Source organism: Megascapheus bottae, chromosome 14, assembly GCF_031878675.1.
Source record: "Megascapheus bottae isolate mThoBot1 chromosome 14, mThoBot2.hap1, whole genome shotgun sequence".
Taxonomy (NCBI): Eukaryota; Metazoa; Chordata; class Mammalia; order Rodentia; family Geomyidae; genus Megascapheus; species Megascapheus bottae.
This window is the reverse complement of record NC_143522.1, coordinates 11,406,819-11,426,118: the sequence shown is the minus strand read 5'-3', so window position 1 is coordinate 11,426,118 and position 19,300 is coordinate 11,406,819. Positions and strand designations below refer to the sequence as shown.

At 43.1% G+C, this 19,300-nt stretch overlaps 1 protein-coding gene and 1 pseudogene across 1 annotated transcript; one reads left to right on the top strand and one right to left on the bottom strand.

Annotated features, from left to right (window-relative positions):
• The first annotated feature begins 1,116 nt into the window (after positions 1–1,116).
• On the top strand, positions 1,117–2,200 carry LOC150054670 (high mobility group protein B1 pseudogene; annotated as a pseudogene).
• Positions 2,201–11,418: 9,218 nt separating this feature from the next.
• LOC150054669 (peroxisomal succinyl-coenzyme A thioesterase-like) lies at positions 11,419–15,124 on the bottom strand. The gene is made up of 3 exons (XM_090344442.1): positions 14,633–15,124; positions 13,298–13,500; positions 11,419–12,131 (listed from the first exon to the last, which is right to left on the bottom strand). Exons 1-3 carry the CDS (start codon positions 15,099–15,101, stop codon positions 11,529–11,531), a joined length of 1,275 nt encoding a protein of 424 aa, XP_090200568.1. The 5' UTR covers positions 15,102–15,124; the 3' UTR covers positions 11,419–11,528.
• Positions 15,125–19,300: the final 4,176 nt, after the last annotated feature.

Sequence of the window (19,300 nt, the reverse complement as noted above, 5' to 3'; positions counted from 1 at the left end):
AGCTTATAAGAAAAAGATTTCTTTTGACTCCCAGTTTCAGAAATTTCAATCCATGGTCACTTTGCCCCATCGCGTCGGGTTTGTGAGAAGACATCATCATCAAGGCAGGAGCTGAGCTGAGTTGCCCATCTCATGGCAATTAGAAGGGAAGAGGTGCAAATACCTCTTTCAAGGTTATCCCATGTCTCACTTCCTTCCATTAGGCTCTGCTGCCTGGAAACTGAGCTTTAAGCACAAGGCTTTTGGAGTTCAGTTAGGGTCCAGTCATACCAGAAGGTTCCCAATATTCAGGAGAGTTATATGGAAGTCATAATGTCCAAAATAGACTGACTGGGCACAGGAGAAACTCAGCAATATCCTGGTGAACCCTATCTTGGCTCACTTCCTAGTACCGTGTTATATAATTCACCTACTTGATTCCTTGCCAAGACCTTTCCCCTACTTACAGAACATGGATTGCTTTAGTAATTTTCTTAGACTGTCAATAAGCATGATTATAGATTTGGTCACATAGCTATTGTATAAACAAAATATAATACTGGCTTACAAAAATACAGTATTTGCACTGCCTGTGGTGTCACAGTCCTAGATACTCAGGGGGCTGAGCTCTGAGGGTCACAGTTCAAAGCTAGCTAGGGCAGGAAAGTCTGTGAGACTTTTATTTCCAATTAACTGCCAAAAGTGAGAAACCAGAAGTGAATCTGTGGTTTAAGTGGTAGAGTACCAACCTTTAAAGAAAATAAAACGCTTAGGAACAGTGCTCTGGCCCTGAATTCAAGCCCCAAGGCTATCACACACACACACACACACACACACACACACACGTATTTAGTAATTATCTCTGACTGCTCACTATTTATTTCCTCTAAGAGTTTTGTTCTTGATTATTGGAAAGGGGAGGATTTAAATCTTTGAAATGCTAGGAATATAAATTTCTTTGTGTTTGTTGAAATGAAATCACTTGTGCTGTTGTCCTCTAAAAATCTCATAATTAGGATCATAAAAATTGTCATGCCAATCTAATGTGAAAATAGATCATCTGGTCCTCAGTGTTACATTCAAGGATATTGCTACCATTAAAATGCTTTCCAAGAGACAGCGCAGGGGCAAGTGAGAGCCGGACGGGCACCGGGCGACTCTGTGCCTCGCAGAGGAAAAACTAAACATGGGCAAAGGAGATCCTAAGATGCCGAGAGGCAAAATGTCATCATATGCATTCTTTGTGCAAACTTGCCGGGAGGAGCACAAGAAGAAGCACCCGGATGCTTCAGTCAACTTTGCAGAGTTTTCTGAGAAGTGCTCAGAGAGGTGGAAGACTATGTCTGCTGAAGAGAAAGGGAAATTTGAAGACATGACCAAGGCGGACAAGGCTCGTTATGAAAGAGAAATGAAAACCTACATCCCTCCTAAAGGGGAAGCAAAAAAGAAGTTCAAGGATCCCAATGCACCCAAGAGGCCTCCTTCGGCCTTCTTCTTGTTCTGTTCTGAATATCGCCCTAAAATCAAAGGGGAACATCCTGGCCTGTCTATTGGTGATGTTGCAAAGAAACTGGGAGAGACAGGAAACGACACGGCTGCAGATGACAAGCAGCCTGAAGAAAAGAAGGCTTCTGAGATGAAGGAAAACCATGAAAAGGATATAGCTGCCTACCCAGCTAAAGGAAAGCCGGATGCAGCAAAAAAGGGGGTTGTGAAGGCTGAAAAGAGCAAGAAAAAGAAGGAAGAGGAGGAAGAGGAGGAAGATGAAGAGGATGAGGAAGATGAGGAAGATGAAGAGGATGAGGAAGAAGAGGAAGAGGATGATGATGGATAAGTTGGTTCTAGCGCAGTTTTTTTTCTTGTCTATAAAGCATTTAACCCCCCTGTACACAACTCATTCCTTTTAAAGAAAAAAAATTGAAATGTAAGGCTGTGTAAGATTTGCTTTTAAACTGTACAGTGTCTTTTTTTGTGTAGTTAACACACTACCGAATGTGTCTTTAGATAGCCCTGTCCTGGTGGTCTTTTCAATAGCCACTAACCTTGCCTGGTACAGTATGGGGGTTGTAAATTGGCATGGAAATTTAAAGCAGGTTCTTGTTGGTGCACAGCACAAATTAGTTATATATGGGGACGGTAGTTTTTTTCATCTTCAGTTGTCTGACGCAGCTTATACGAAATAATTGTTGTTCTATTAACTGAATACCACTCTGTAATTGCAAAAAAAAAAGTTGCAGCTGTTTTGTTGACATTCTGAATGCTTCTAAGTAAATACAATTTTTTTATTAAAGAAAAATAAAATAAAATGCTTTCCACATTCATGCTGATAAATCTGTCCTGTCTTTGTCCTAGAATCCTTTCATCAACCACAGTATAGCCCAAGCTGGCCAGCTGGTGGCTCACACTTGTAATCCTAGCTACTCAGGAGGCTGAGATCTAAGAATCAAGCTTCAAAGCCAGCCCGGGCCCAAAAGGACCTGAGACTCTTATCTCCAATTAACCTGTAGAATTGGGGTTGTAGGACAATAGCCTTGAGCTGAAGAGCTCAGGGACAGCGCCCAGGCCCAGGGGTAGGGCAGTAGCCTTGAGCTAAAGAGCTCAATGACAGTGCCCAGGCAGAGTTCAAGCCACATGACCTCCCCCCCACACCTGTAATCCTAGCTACTCAGGAGGCTGAGATCTGAGGATCGAAGTTCAAAGCCAGCCCAGGCACAAAAGTCCATGAGACTCTTATTTCTGATTAATCACCATAAAACTGGAAGTAGTACTGTGTCTCAAAGTGGTAAAGTTCTAGACTGAACTGAAGAGCTGAAGAGGCCCTGGAGAGTGCCCAGGCCCTGAATTCAAGCCAATGGCCGAGAGGAAAAAAAAAAAAAAAAGAAATCACAAAGGTAATTACTTAGGTAATACTGAATAACAATCTGATAATCCGAAGTTCTCCAAAGAATAATGATTTTTTTTGCAATAGATTTGTATTAGGAATAGACATGTCACAGTAAACTATGGGCATGTATTAGGATGAGTTAGGCATGTATTAGGATGAGTTTTCTCTCCCTCCCTCCCTTCCACCATCCCTCTTTCCCTTACTTTCTCCCTCCCACCTTCCCTTCCTCTCTTCCTTCCTTACTTCCTTTATTTTTATTTTGTGCCATTCTAGGACTTGTACTTAGAGCTTGGGCACTGCTCCTGAGCTCAAAGCCAAGGATAGGAAGAGAAAGGCAGTAACAACATAGAAGTCATAAAACAGAATAAAGGAGTGATCAAAAGATTAAGATGGCAGTCTATATTTCCAAATATACTGATGCTTCTAATTGTCTCCTGCCATACAGAGAACAGTATTGCATCTGTGAAATTTTTTTTTCAAAAAACACTCCTGAATAGGAGTGTTCCTTGGGGGAACCAAGTAATGTTTCCATTGTTGCTTACCAAAGTATAGTCTGTCGAATTCATATAACTATAGATAGCTTAGGAAGTTTCTCTAGGTCTAGATAAGCACTCTAACATTTGCCCTTTCTTTTTTTTTTTTTTTTTTTTTTTTTGCCAGTCCTGGGCTTAAGCTCAGGGCCTGAGCACTGTCCTTGGATTTTTCTCAAGGCTAGAACTCCTTTACCACTTGAGCCTCAGCACCACTTCTGGCTTTTTCTAAGTATGTGGTACCAAAGAATCGGACCCGGGTCTTCGCGCATGGTAGGCAAGCACTCTACCACTAGGCCAAACTCCCGGCCCTCCCAGCCTTTTCTTATTTTAGTTATTTTTTATTTTTGCCAGTTGTAGGACCTGAACTCAGAGCCTGAACAGTGTCCTTGGACTTTTTCCTCAAGGGTAGAGCTCTACCCTTGAGCCACAGCACCATTTCCAGCTTTTTTTCTATGCATGTGGTGCCAAGGAATCAAGCTCAGGTCTTCATGCATGCTAGCAAGCCCTCTACCACTAGGCCAAACTCCTGGCCCATTTTAGTTATTTTTGGAATAGTGTTTCACATTTTGACAAGGGCTGGCCTTAGATTGTGATCCTCCTGTTTAGTGCCTCCTCCAAGGCTCCAACTTTTCAGGCATGTGCCACCACCCTCAACTTCTTTGAGATGAGATCTCACTAACTTTTTGCCTCGATTGTCCTTGAACCATGAGTCTCCCAATTTTTGCTGGGGCCACTGCACTTGGCCCTGTTTGATCTCCATTAAACAATTTTATGACCCTCATCAGTTAGTACATTAGAATTTGGTAAGTTTTTATTTCATCTATTATTCTTAAAACTATCAGAAAACTATGCTCAAGAGTCTTGTTAGAGTCTTCTCCATAAATCTGGTTGCAAATGTTTTCAGAAAAGAATGAAAACTAGATGATAAAAGTCTTAGCTTACGGGCCGGGAGTTTGGCCTAGTGGTTAAAGTGCTTGCCTAGCATGCACGAAGACCTGGGTTCAATTCCTCGGTACCACATACATAGAAAAAAGCCAGAAGTGGTGCTGAGGCTCAAGTGGTAGAGCTCTAGCCTTGAGAAAGTCCAAGGACAGTGCTCAGGCCCTGAGCTCAAGCCCAGGACTGGCAAAAAAAAAAAAAAAAAAGTCTTAGCTTACATTTTTATTGTAGTTCATCAATCGAGAAGGAAGTTCAGCTATTTCTCACTGTCTATGTCCTGACTAAAGTGATCATAACTCACAGTGACCCTGAGACTTCTATAAATCATACAGTCTTTAGAGCACTCTCATTAATAACATATCCATATAAATATAGCATAAAGAAGATTAAGTACCAGTTTATTATTTCACCATGTTTTCCATAATACCATATAACCAGTAGGCCTAATAAGCTTATTATCAATTTGAGAGCTACATACCTTGAGAATGTCAAAGGGCCCAATAGTACAAAAGTCTTAATTTTGAATGTTGATCCTGAGAAAGCCTGCCAAATGTGTCAAAGGTCTAAAATGGGATGACACATCATTGTGAAACAATAGTCACTCATTTAACCAGCATGGTTTTACCTGGGTTATAAGCCAGTTATAAAAGTTAAAAAGTGATTTAAAGGTTTTAAAATAAAATTTAAACCTTTTAATCAAAAGGTTTCAAATGGCTGGGGGATGGTGACTCATGCCTATAATCCTAGCTACTCAGGAGGCTGAGATCTGAGGATCAAGGTTCAAAGCCAGCTCAGTCCCTAAAGTCCGTGAGACTCTTACCTCCAATTAACCACTAGAAAACTGGAAGTGAGAATGTGGATAAAGGGGTAGGGTGGTAGCCTTGAGCTGAAGAGATCAAGGACAGTACCCAGGCCCAGAATCCAAGCCTCATGACCGACTAAATAAATAAATAAATAATATATAGTTATTTAGGTACCCAAAAAGTCTGTATTTAGGTTATGTGTGTACTTCTATTATGGAATGTAAACAGTGTATGGAATGTGCAGTAACAGGTACTTAAAGGCTGCTTTTAAGAACTGACTACTTACTTGAGTCTACAAACAAAAAGCAGGGAAGCTTTTTATCCAAACCTTCTCCATTTCCAACTCATGTCCATTTCTCTGAGCCATTCTTACCCTGCACTCACTTTACAGCCATCTTGGAATCCAGGAAGGATTGGACCACTAGCCAGGTATCAGTGACTTGTTTCTCCTAACCAGGCTGCCCTGCCAAAGCAATAAAGCTGTATAACTTCTGCAGAACCTCTCTTAATGCAAGGACTGAAAAATGACCATCTGATCACACTTATGTCTGAGACTGCTGATCTAGGCTTCCCTCCTTCTCCCTATTCCCAATTCTTTGTCTATTCAAAAACTCACCGCCCGTGTCTGAACTCAGAGAAGACAGATAAGGAACTCAAGTGTTATCATTCTGTGGCTGCTTGCTCCATGTGACAAATCTTTCTCTACCCTTCACCAAGTCTCTTTATTTGGCAGACGGTAGCCTGCAAGTGGACAAAACTGGAATGGAACTCCAGAAGTTTTAAGCCTGGGGATTAATGATTACAAAGACATTTTCATTTTTGTTCTACCAGCAAACTTAAAATCAGTTTATTCAGCAAAGATTTAAGTTATGTGACTCAAAAGTCTTTTTAGGAGCTGGGTACAGTGGCTCATGCCTGTAATCCTAGCTACTCAGGAGCCTGAGATCTGAGGATCAAGGTTCAAAGCCAGCCCAGGTACTAAAGTCACTAAAGTCCCTGAGACTCTAACCTCCAATTAACCACTAGAAAATGGAAAGTGGTTGTGGCTCAAGGAGCCTTGAGCAGAAGAGCTCAGGGACAACACCCAGGCCCAGGGGTAGGGCAGTAGCCTTGAGCTAAAGAGCTCAGGGACAGTGCCCAGTCCCAGAGTTCAAGCCCCAAGACCCATACAAAAAAAGTCTTTTTAGGATATTTATTACTTTATTACTTACTATAATATTATTAATGATTGTTAATAGTTAACAACCCATGTGTTCATTTATCTGGAAGCCAAGTTGAACAGAATTCCTTAGGAGATTTTTTTTTACCATGGAGTTCAAATATATATTCATACATATATAATATACATAAATGCATATGCAAGATCCTACAGCTTTCATTTTAGAATATTAGTCAAGACAAAAAAATACAAAAATAGCCTGTTGCTGGTGGCTCATGTCTATAATCCTAACTACCTGGGAAGATGAGATCTGTGGATTACAGTTTGAAGCCAGTTTAGGAAGGGAAGTCTGCGCGACTCTTACCTCCAATGAACTAACAAAAGAGCAGGAATTGGAACTGTGGCTCCAATGGTAGAGCACTAGCCTTGAACAAAAGCTCAGGGACAGCACCTAGATACTGAGTTCAAGCCCCCTGGACTAGCACTAACCTAAATAAATACATAAATCAATACATAATTAGATTTTAATTCAATTTTTAATTCACCAATTTATTTTAAAAGGTGAATGTGAATTATATTTTTAATAGGATGGCACAAATGAAAGTCATCTCTGTTCATATGGCCAAACTTGAAGTCTTCACTTATCTTGTTCCATAATCTTTTCCCTATGTGGCTACATTTTTGGTTCAAAGTTTCCTTAGTAGTCTGTTTCTTAAAAGTCTCTTTTGCCTTTTTTTGTTTGTTTCCGTCTTGTTTTAGCCTCAGATGAAATCATGGGTTTACAGTCTGGGCTAAACTGACCAAAATAACAAAACTCTAAGCAATATTGAAAAAGGAAATTGTCTTTGTTGTCTTTGTGTTTGGTACTCTGGTTTGTTTGTCTAATCAGGCAAGGAATACTTTTAGAAATTTGGGGGAATAAATTATTTGCAGTCCTTTGCTTTTGCTTTTCCATCCTGAGATGGTACACAGAGAATTAACAGATAAATGATGGATAGGTGATAGTTGTTTGATTGATTGATATATGATAGATAACATTAAACAGAAAGTAGGGAAAATTCTCATACATCATGCTCATTAACATTCTTTATGTAGTTTCTTCTGTCATTGACATCATACATAAATATGATGAGTGTGTGTGTGTGTGTGTGTGGGTGTGGGTGCGCGCGCGCGCGCACGTGTGTACTTGTCCTTGGGCTTGAGCACAAGAGTCTGAGCACTCCATCTATTCCCATTTCTTCTTCCCTCCCAATATCCCTTGCAAGCACTGATCTTTCAGTGTCTTTGTAACTTTGCCCTTTTAAGATGTTATATAAGGTGGGTGCCGGTGGCTCATGTCTATAATCCTACCCTACTCAGGAGTCTGAGATCTGAGGATCGCGGTTCAAAGCCAGCCCAGGAAAGAAAGTCTTTAAGACTCTTATCTCCAATTAAACATGAGAAAACTGGAAGTAGAGCAGAAAACTGGAAGTAGAACAGTGGCTCAAAGTGGTAGAACATTAGCCTTGAATGACAGAGCTCAGAAACAGCGCCCAGACCCTGAGTTCAAGCCACAGGACTGACAAAAAAGAAAAAAAAAAAGATCTTATACGACTCTCATCATATAGTACATCAACTTTTCAGACTGACTTTCTCAGGCTAAAAATAGGCCTTAAGGTGATTCTTTGTGCTTCTGTGATAGCTTATTTCCTTTTTTTTGCTTTTTAGCACCTTTTCATTGTGTGGATGTGCCATTTGTCTATCAAGGGCATCTTGGTTGCTTCCATACTTTGGCAGGTATGAATAAAGATCTTATGAACATTAATTTATGGCATTTGTAGACAGAACTTTTCAATCCATGTGAATAAATACCAAGGTGAATGATTGCTTGATCATAGTAGCCACAACTGCTTTCTAACATGGTTGTCCCTTTTGCCAACCTACCAGCAATGAATGGAAATTCCTATTGCTTTATATGATCATCCACATTTGGTATTGTCAATGTTTTTTCTATTTGACGCGTGCGTTTTGCTTCTTGTTGTCGTTTCATTTTTTAAAACCCCAATGACATGTTGTTAAGTATTTTATCATATGCTTATTTGCCATTGCTATAGTTTGGATTTTAATTGTTTTTCAGAGACTCTAGTGTAAAAAGCTTGGTTACCTTGGAAAAGGCTTGGGGAGTGGTGCTGCTGCGAGGTGGTAGAAACATGGTAGAAGGACATGGTTTGGGACCAGCTCAGCAAAACGTTCATGAGACTCCGCCTCAACAAAGCAAGCTAAGTGTGATGGCGATGCCTGTAATCAAGTTATTCAAAAGACGGAGGTAGGAGGATCATAACCTGAGGCCAGCCTGAGCAAAAGTAGGAGACCCTACCTGAAAAACAAGCTAAAGCAAAAAGGGCTAGGGTCTGACTCAAGTGGGAAGTCTTGAGTTAAAACAACATATCATACTGAATTTATCTTAAATGTCCCACAATGGCTATCGTGTCAGAAGCATGATCTTCAGCTTGTCTTTATTGAGAGGTGGTGGAAATTTTAGAGGGAGGTTTTCAGGTGATTGGGGAGGTGCTGGGGACCAGTGGCTTCTATCACTTCCCAGCCATAAGGTGAACAACTTTGCGCTGCCAGGTGCTCCTGCCATGACGTTGTTGTACCATGACACCGATCAGCGGGGCCGTTGTGTATTCACCGGAGCCTCCCACACTGGGAGATAAAATAGTCTTTTTGTCTTCATAAGTTGATTGTTGTATGCATTTGTTATAGACAGAGAAAACTGATTGATATACCATGTGACTTAGCAAAATACAGCTCACACGTAAAATCTGGCCAGGTGACTGCTTTGTCAATAAAGTTGTAGTGAGAATAAAGGAAAGAAGGAAGGAAGGAGGGAGGGAGGGAGGAGGGAGGGAGGAAAGGAGGAGACATTGACTGGAAGTAGAGGTTGTCTACTTGGTCACAAGTTTATAGAAGAAAGAACATTATATGTAAAAGCAAGAAATTTAATGTATTTAAAGTATAAGAGAAGAAAGAGACAGATCAGTGAGATTTTTTTTTTTTTGCCAGTCTTGAGGCTTAAACTCAGGGCCTGAGCACTACCCTTGGACTTTCTCAAGGCAAGAGCTCACTTGAGGCACAGCACCACTTCTGGCCTTTTCTATGTTATATGGTACTGAGGAATTGAACCTGGGTCTTCGTGCATGCTAGGCAGGCACCCTACCACTAGGCCAAATTCCCGGTCCTGGATCAGTGAGATTTTAATGAATGAAATACTCATGATCAGATCTGGCTTCAGAGTAGAAATGATTTGAAGAAATACTAAACTGCAGGACTAAATAGGAGTTGATGAGTGCCGATTGGCATATCGCAGTGGAGAAGAGGGTACTTTGGGAAAGGCTGTAATGCCATCAGGATTTGTCGATGGGTATGTGAGGGAGGCAGCAGGTCAATCAGTGGTTACATTTCTGCTTCTTTTAAATATAATTGTGACATGTGGAATACTCTACTGTGTTACTAGGAAGTTATTGATTTTATTCATATTAGTAAATTTGATCATTTCTTTTAGGCCATATAGATTCTAAGCCTATGGAAATCAGTTCAGTTTTCTAATCCCAGTTTATGTAGTTTATACCAAGTTTTGAATGTTCTTGAACCTGAAGTATGTTTCTATTATAAGCATACAAAGATATGAGATATAGAATGTAAATTTTTACTATGGGATATAATGAATGAAACTTCAAAAACATGAGGTAGTCAAACCTCACGTATGGTTCAAAGGCTGGGTCCTCACACATCACGGGGATTCTAGTTTTCTGGCACACTTTGAATTTATCCTATTTTTGGCTGTATTGTATCTTGAATATGAGGCTTGAAGTCAATGACAGCAATATTGGGTAACTTTTAGTTATCCAATTCAAAACATACCTATACAGTGCCCCGACATTAATATTGTCATAATATGATGTTCCAAAGTCTGGTCTTAGACTCATAAAATGAGAAAGAAAACAGATCACATGCAGGCTTGGAGCAGGGCTTACCTTTAACCATTCTAGAGACAGATGCTCCCCAGTCCTTCTTGCAAAGGATTCTTCTGATGTCCGAAATGAAGAAGTCAGCTGCCTATCTTTTGCAACAACTCTGTTGCTGTTGCCCACTACAAATTTATCTTGCTACAGTCACTGGAATGTTAGATGATCATGCTCTCACAGTTTCTCAGTTTCCCAACTTTGTTTTCACAGGTGAAAATAGTCACTCTTGTGTTTGCTAAGCAAACACTCATCTCGGTGAACCGTGCCTCCTGCTTGAGTTATTTTTCAGACAGGGTTTCATGCTTGTTGCCCAGACTGGTCTTGAACTGTGATCCTCCCAACCTCTCCCTCCTAAATAGCTAAGATGACAAGCATGTACCACTACATCTAGCCACTTATTTTTAAAATTAGTCTACAATCTGGGCATCAGGGACTCAGATCTATAATCCTAGCTACTCAAGAGGCTGAGATCTGAAGATCACAATTTAAAGCCAGCTCTAGCAAAAAAGTCCATAAGAATCTTATGTCAATTACCCACCAAAAAGCTGGAGATGGAGAAGCAGAAATGTGGTTCAAGTGGCAGAGTGTCATCTTTGAATGGAAAAAGTTAAAAAACAACATCCAGACCCTGAATTCAAGCTCTACTATTTTGTGTGAGCACACACAATTCACCTACAAGTCAAAGCATTAAAAAGAACCCCTAAAACCTAGAAGGAAATATAAGGTTTAATAGTGAGCATGCTTTTCTATTTTCTTGTGTTGTATGGTTCTGAATTTATTTATTTATTTATTTATTTATTTATTTATTTATTTATTTATTTATTTATTTATTTTGCCAGTCCTGGGCTTAAGCTCAGGGCCTGAGCACTATCCTTGGATTTTTCTCAAGGCTAGAGTTCTACCACTTGAGCCTCAGCACCACTTCCAGCTTTTTCTAAGTGTATGGTACCAAGGAATTGAACCCAGGTCTTTGTGCATGCTAGGCAAGCACTCTACCACTAGGCCAAACTCCTGGCCCCTGGTTCTGAATTTTCTGCAATAAGCATTTGATACGTTAGTAAAATACAGTATGGGCAAATAAAACGGATTCAATAAAGTGATCTAAAATATACCATGAATTTCAAAGAATGAATTTAATACTGTGTATGGGAAGACATGATTCACATAAAGTTAACAAACACTACCATTTGATCTTGAATCTTCCATGTCAACAGACTACATGTATTACAGTCTAGAAGTCCTCTCCTGGGTACCACCCAAGTGCTTGTGAAAGAAGGATAGAATTTGTTCCCAGGCATCGATCTGGGCCTTCGAGTGGGCCCTGCTTTCCCCTCCCCACATTACAGCTTTGTTTACTAACGCATGCAGGGAAGCTGGGCACATGGGGAAGTAAGGAGGCTCAATGTAATGCCCAGTTCCAGGATAGGAGATGATCTGGGGTCTTTCCTTTCCATGAGCCTGCAGCCGTTCAGAAGCTGTTTGGGCATACAACTCACTCCTCCAGTTATGATCATCCTGGCCGACGAGGAAGAGGATGGACCCCTGCGCTTTCTCTAGTGGAATCATACTGGGGTTCTTATGCCCTCCTATAAGATCATTCCGTATATCCAGAATGTCCAGAATGCCTGAGAAAGTCATCTTGCTTCTCCTCAGGTCATAGCCCAACGGTGGGATCTTAGTCTGCTTGTATTGTATGGGTATGTTCCCACTGCACCCAGAGCCATTGATGGAAACTGTGGCTGAGATGTTCGGCAAGAACGAGGCCATTGAGGGACAAATATCAGCTCCCAGAGAAATGCCCAGAAGCCCAATTCCAGGGCCCTTTACCTGGAAGAAAAGAAAAAAGAGTCAAGAACGTACTGTATATAAAAGTGCTGTTCAAACAATGCAACCAGAGATGCTTCTAGTGCCAATCTGTTCACAGTAGCTAAAGGGAGTTTTCCCAAGTATTAAATATTTGCCTAAACACAGAGCAAACAAATCACACTTGTCAAATTTACAAATTGGTTATAAATGTTCCAAAAGGATCATGTAGTAGAGAAGACAGAGCCACAGCAAGTTCAGAGCCCCATTCAAAGTGAAATTGATCTATGTCTTTATGTGACTTGATGCTATTCAACTGAGTGGAATCAAGTTCTATTCCAAGATGTGAAACATTCATCAACCCCATCCAAATATATTAGCAAATGACTGACTTCAAGAAAACAAAGCAAAATGTCAGAGTCCACTTCAGAGGTTCTTAGCCTTAGAAGCTAAAAAGGAACATTCTGATCAAAATGTGAAAACATAGTCTGATGCCTGAAAATGAAAGATTAAAGACAAATTCGGGGCCAGGAGTGTGGCTTAGTGGTAGAGTACTTACTTAGCATGCACAAAGCCCTGGGTTCAATCTTTGGTACTACAAACAACAGAAAAAGCCAAAAGTGGCACTGCTGCTCAAGGGCAGAGTGCTAGCCTTGAGAAAGCTCAAGGACAGTGCCCAGGCCCTGCATTTAAGCCCAAGGACTGGCAAAAAGAAAAAAATTCAGCAGTGTTACTCACTAGACACTATGTTGAAAATGAATAACTAGTTGGTTGGGACAGGATGAAAAAACTGAGAGAGAGCCAAGGAAGGGATGATACTGTCCAAAAAGAAATGTGCTCATTATTTGACCAATGAAACCTACATTATAATATATATTAAAATATATTTAAAATATTCAAATGCATTTTTTAAAAGCAAGCATGTAAAGATGATGAGAAGCTCAATTTTTATTACAAGAGAAATCCCAATGTTACTAAATGAAATTTGGCACTGAGTTTACAACTAATTCTACACAATGTATCCATCTGATAGGGGAAAATATTAGATCCCTGAAAACAAAGAAATCTCCAAAAGAAATATATGGGGAGAAGGAAGAAAGCAGCTATAGTGCTTCTGGTACAAGTGATACCACTATAGAGAGATTCTGGAGAGATTCCTAGGGTAATAAAATAAAATGCAGGAGGCACACCTGGGGGTGCTGGAGCAAGTAGCACATGGCTTCTTCAAAGTAGTCCACCAATATGCAGTTATAATTCTTGGGAAGATCTTCAAAGTTTGAAAAGGCTACAGCCAATGTGGCAAAGCCATGGCCAGCCAGAAGGCTAGCTCGATATTCCAACAGGCCTCCTCCAACACCAAAGATGTCGATGATTCCTGGGAAAGGTCCTTGACCTAGAAGAAAAAAAAAAAAAAGGAATAGTACAATGGAAGCATTATGCAACTTCAAGAACCCACTTTTACTTTATTTTTATTTTATTTTATCTTGCCAGTCTTCAGGCTTGACCTCTGGGCCAGGGCACTGTCCCTGAGCTTTTTTTTTGCTCAGGATTAGCACTCTACCACTTGAGCCACAGTGCCACTTCTGGCTTTTTCTGTGATTTAATTAAGCGTCTCACCAGACTTTCCTGCCTGAAATGGCTTTGAATTGTGATTGGCAGATTTCATCCTCTTGAGTAGCTAGGATTATAAGCAAGAGCCACCCGTGCTTGGCTCCTTTTCTAAATTATTTAGCCAGTTCCTACAAATCAACGGTAAGAGAGCAAGATCCCCAGGTCACTACTTAGAGGTTAAAAAAAAAAGTCCAAAATGCAGAGAAACTTCTCATTGATGATTTAACCCTGTAGATAACTCTAGAAGTTCTCTGCCAGGTTTGAAGAATCAATCGTTATTGCAAGGGAGAGTGGTAAATGCTTTTGTTAAGGAAGGCATCCTAGAAGGAAGTGTGATGGGCAATGGAGGACTGGATGTAGAAGAACTCGAAAGAAAGCTGCATGTTCTATTGCCTCAGTCCCACAGCCTGTCTCTCTCCCCATCTCTCCACCACACCCCATCACCTCTGGGTGTGTGCTTGTGCATTGACAGTCTAGATGTCTGTGTAAGAGGAAAGAAAAATGAAACAGCAGAGTTGACTTTTGGTGAGGAAGGCAGCACAGCCTGGAGGGTGACAGAAATGGGTGAAGAAGCGAAGCAGAGACCCCGGGTGCCCAGATCACCAGAAAAGGACACACTGTCTCCTTGGCAGTCATCATTTCCCAACCACTCGTGCTGCTGCTGCTGGGGGGAGGAGGAGGGACTGCAGAACAGTGAATAATAAATAGCGAAGTGACCTCAACGGTATTAAATGAGATGATATAAGTAGAAGGTCCTATACGGGGAGCCCAACAGCCAAACCCTTCACACGGGTGCGCAGCCAGCTGCTGTCCACGCCGATGCTGCCAGTCCCGGGGCACAGGAGCCGAACCCGGCCGGGGCACCACGGGCGACCAGCAGTGGTGAGCTCATAATTTCCAAAGTCCCAGCTCACCTGGCGGCAGGAAGAGGGTGGCCCGCACCCGGCCCTCGCGCACCGGCACCCGCCGCACCCCGGCCGCCATGAAGTGCCGCTCGTGCACCGCCCGCGCCAGCACCCGCCCGCCGTCGGGCCCCGCGGGCTCGTGGCCGTCCAGCACCTCCAGCTCCAGCGCGAAGGGCGTCTGCACGTCGCGCTTGACCAAGCGCCAGAACGGCTTGTCGGGCTGCAGGGCCCAGAGGAGCCCCATGGGCTCGAGCCCCGAGAAGCTGCCGCCCAGCGCGGGCGCGCGCTGCAGGTCCAGCTGGCCGCGGGCGTCGGCGCGGTAGCGCGCGTGGGCCCGGAAGAGCGCGCCCTTCTCGTCGCGCAGGGACGCGCGCAGCGCCACGGGCTGCTCGGGGGCCAGGCCGCGCACGGCGATGCGCACCGGCTCGTCCCAGCACACGCGGCCCGCGGGCTCCACCACCACCCTGGGCGCCGCCATGCCGGACTCGAAGCCCAGGAAGCCCAGCCCTGCCCAGGTCGTGGCGAGCGCACCACGTGGGGCCCAGCCCGGGACTGGGAGCGCGGGGTGGCCCAGCCGACCCGGGAGGGGTCGGGCAGTTTCCGATCCGCAGGTCCGGGCAGGGAACTGGCCGGGTGGGTCGGGGCGGCGCGGGGGCCCAGGCCCTGGGGGGAAGCTGAGCCCCTGTGGGAAGAGGCTCCTGGCCTCTCACCATCCTCCACGTGTTGGAGCAAAAACCATTAAGTGATCTATTAGTGAGGAGGCCAGATGCCAGCGAGGGCAAGGCCTAGTCCAACTCCTCCATGGATTGAGGGAGGGAAGGAGGGAGGGAAAGAAAGGAGAAACTAAGGAAAAGAGAAATTAAATGGCCAGGCACCGGAGGCTCATGCCTGAAATCTTAGTTACTTAGGAGGCTGAGATCTGAGGATGGCAGTTCCAAGCCAGCCCAGACCAGAAAATCTGTGAGGCTCTTACCCCCAAGTAGTAGAGCACTAGCCTTTGGCACAAATTGACTCATGGGCAGCACCCAGGCCCTGAGTTCAAGCCTGGAACTGGCAAAAACAAAAACAATAAACGACTTCAGTGAAGTTCAGTGAAGTGTAAGTTTGTCTTAGACTCTTGCTCTTTTGTGACTGCCATGACAGAATGCCTGAGGTCAGGTCATTTATTTTATTTTTTCATATATTTTATTGTAATTAATAGAAGGGTTACATTATATTCACCAGATAGGAGGTGAATTACTTCAATGTCTTTGTCCCCATTTCCCTCCCCCCAGGTCAGGTAATTTATAAAGAACACAAATTTATTTCTTAGCATTCTGAAGCCCAAGTTGAAGAGTCCATCTTTGGCAAGGGTGTGTTCTTGTACGTTATCCTAAGGAGAATAGAAACACATAAGAAAGGGCTGGGGCCACGGTGGAGGTATATCTCAGTGGTAGTGTGTGTGTGTGTGTGTGTGTGTGTGTGTGTTTGTGTGTGTGTGTGTGCACTTCCATAGGCCAGGTTCTGGGTTCAATCCACAACACATCCACCCCTCCTCCTCCCTCCAAAAAAATCCTACCACAGAGGTGAGACCTGGCTGATCGTTTTAGGAGCAACCCATTCCAGAGGTGACTACTGGACTCCATCTGCAAGGGAATCAATCCATTCCACAAGGTTCTGTTCTCCTGACTTAATCTCTCAAATTAAGAGTCCTAAATTTCAGTGCAGTGGCACTGGGAAGTAAGTCTCCAGTGCATTTTGAAGGACATTACATGCCAACAGCCTCCGCCAAGGGACCAAGCCTTTAACATAGAAACCTGTGAGAAGCATTATCCATATTCAAATCATAGCATGTAAACTTTTCTGATGTGTGTGTGTACATGTGTGTGGGGGGGGTGTTGAACTCAGCGTCTTAACTTTTTCGCTAAAGGATAGCACTTCCACTTCTGTGTGTGTGTGTGTGTGTGTGTGTGTGTGTGTGTGTGTGTGTGTGCATTGTCATGGGACTTGAATTCAGGGACTGCGCACTGTCCCTGGGCTTCCTTTACCACAGTGGAGCCACAGCGCCACTTGCAGCTTTTTCTGTTTCTGTGGTACTGAGGACTCGAGCCCAGGGCTTCATGCATGCTAAGGCAAGTGCTCTACCATGAAGCCACAATCCCAGCCCAACTTCTGGCTTTTTGTTGGTTAATTCAGATAAGAGACTCTCAGATTTCTTCTCCTGGGCTGGCTTCAAACCTTGATCCTCTGATCTTTGCCTCCTAAGTAGCTAGAATTATAAGCATCAATCAGCAGTACCTAGCTAAGTTTCTTTTTAAACTAATACAATGTCTTATTTGCAGCTACTTTAGTAAGTAGATAAACACCTAAGCTTAGCCCTTTTGGCTTACACTATTTTTAAAATAGGATCTCCATTTTTTGCCTAGGCAGCCAGACCTGACTACAACCTTCCTATTTAAGCTTCTTGCAAAGGTGAGAGGACAGGTGCATGCCACCATACCTTTTTCTACCTATAACTCTACCTACCTACCTACCTACCTACCCACCTCCATCTTTATCTATCTCCATATCTGTCTCCATCTCTGTTAATCTACCTATCTGCCTGCATACCTGTCTGTCTATAATTTTAGTTGAGATGGGGGCCTCTTGAACTTGAAATGGGGGGTTCTGAACTTCTAAATTATTTTCTGATCATCACCTCAATAGCATATAGTTCTTTCCCTCTGTAACATGTTCTTGGCTCTTCTGGACTCTTTATTGGGGCTTGGATCTAATTGTTTGTTTATTTGTTGGTCCCCTCTCACTCAAAATAATTTAAAGGGGGAATCATTTCTGAATCTTTTTTTTTTTTTTTGTCAGTCCTGGGCTTGAGCTCAGGGCCTGAGCACTGTCCTTGGACTTTCTCAAGGCTAGAGCTCTACCACTTGAGCCTCAGCACCACTTCCAGCTTTTTTCTATGTATGTGGTACCGAGGAATCGAACCCGGGTCTTCATGCATGCTAGGCAAGCACTTTAACCACTAGGCCAAACTCCCGGCCCCTGAATCTTTTTTATTTATTATTTTTTTTGCCAGTCCTAGGGTTTGAACTCAGGCCTGGGCATTGTCCTTGGACCCTTTTGGCTCAAGGCTAGCACCTGGCCACTAAAGCCACAGTGCCCCTTCTGGCCTTTTCTGTGTATAAAGTACGGAGGAATCCAACCCACGGTTTTATGCATGGGAGGCCATGCTCCCAGCCCTTCTGAATCTTTTCGTATGGTCTACAACACTTTCTCATGTACGCCTCCAAATCTCCACTGTTCTCTGATTCTTATCCCCCATGCCCCTCTCCTTCATGCCTTCTGTGACACACTGATTCTTTGAAGAAAAGAGAGAAATGGAAGAGTAGATGGGCTGTTAACACAGGAAAGGGCAGGATAGGGAATTTCAGGCTGTTGTCCTCCAAGTATCTCCTCCAAAACCAAACTACTTGTCACTGATGAGATCAGCATCCCCACAGCCCAATCACCTTTCCACAGTGCTACCAGCAGGGGTCAGTACCAGCCCATTGGCCTTCTGGGAGGACAGTTCATCTGTAAATCTCAACAGCCAGGAATCAACATTTTAAAAAAAGAACCCTTGAATCTGGGCACTGGTGACTCACACTTGTAATCCTAGCTGTTCAGGAGGCTGAGATCTGAGAATTGCAGTTCCATGCCAGCCTAGGCAAGAAACTCTGTGAGACTCTTATCTCTAATAAACAACTCAGAAAAAGCCAGAAGTGGTGCTGTGGCTTAAGTGGTAGAGCACTAACCTTGAATAGAGAAGCTCAGGGACAGTGCCCAGGCCCAGAGTTCAAGCCAGACAAACAAACACTGAAAAAACAGACCACAACAATGATAAATTAATGTATTTGTATTTTAAATAAATCAAAGCTTAAGAAAGGTTTATTAAGTGTATTGTGAGGCTATTTCTAGAACAGGGCAGAGCGCGGTGGCTCACACCTGTAATCCTAGCTACTCAGGAGGCTGAGATCTAAGGATCATGGTCCAAAGCCAGCCTGGGCACTGAAATCTGAGAGACTCTTATCTCTAATTAACCACTAGAAAATGGGAAATAGGGCTGTGGCTCCTGGGGTAGGGCAGTAACCTTGAGCTGAAGAGCTTAAGGACAGAACCCAGGCCCAGAGTTTAAGCCCCATGACCACCACCAACAAAAAAAGCTATTTCTACAAGTAAATATTGTTCTTATTTGTTTTCATGTGTACCATTGTAAAATCATGTGTTTAATATACCTATTGTTCTATTGGGGGTTTTGTATGTGTGGTTTTGCTGGTCCTGGGGTTTGAAGTCAGGGCCTGGACATTGTCCCTGAGCTTCTTTTGCTCGAGGCTAGCGCTTGACCACTTGAGCCATACACTACTTTCGGCTTTTTCTTTGTAGCTTGTTAGAGATGGTTAGCATGCTCTCCTCCATTCTGACAGGATGTCTTCTATCTCAGTTCCTCAGCCCCTCCCCCAAACCAGTTAATCTGGCTAGGCTTAACTATGACTAGGCTGTTCTCCCATTTGACTTCCCGAGCCATATGTTATCTCTAGTCTGCAGCCCTGGCCATAAATATTAAGCCCTACCACAATGGAATTCCCAGCTTTCACATACTTCACGTATTGCATGACTCACTTGAACTTTCCCACCATTAGCTTCCCAGGCTCTACATAACTA

Excerpts from the sequence above, each read along its gene's own strand:
- LOC150054669 (XM_090344442.1), bottom strand. The coding sequence starts at position 15,101 with ATGGCGGCGCCCAGGGTGGTGGTGGAGCCCGCGGGCCGCGTGTGCTGG. Across the intron at positions 13,501-14,632 it reads CACCCTCTTCCTGCCGCCAG|GTCAAGGACCTTTCCCAGGA; the intron begins GTGAGCTGGGAC and ends TTTTTCTTCTAG. Across the intron at positions 12,132-13,297 it reads ACTTGCTCCAGCACCCCCAG|GTAAAGGGCCCTGGAATTGG; the intron begins GTGTGCCTCCTG and ends CTTTTCTTCCAG.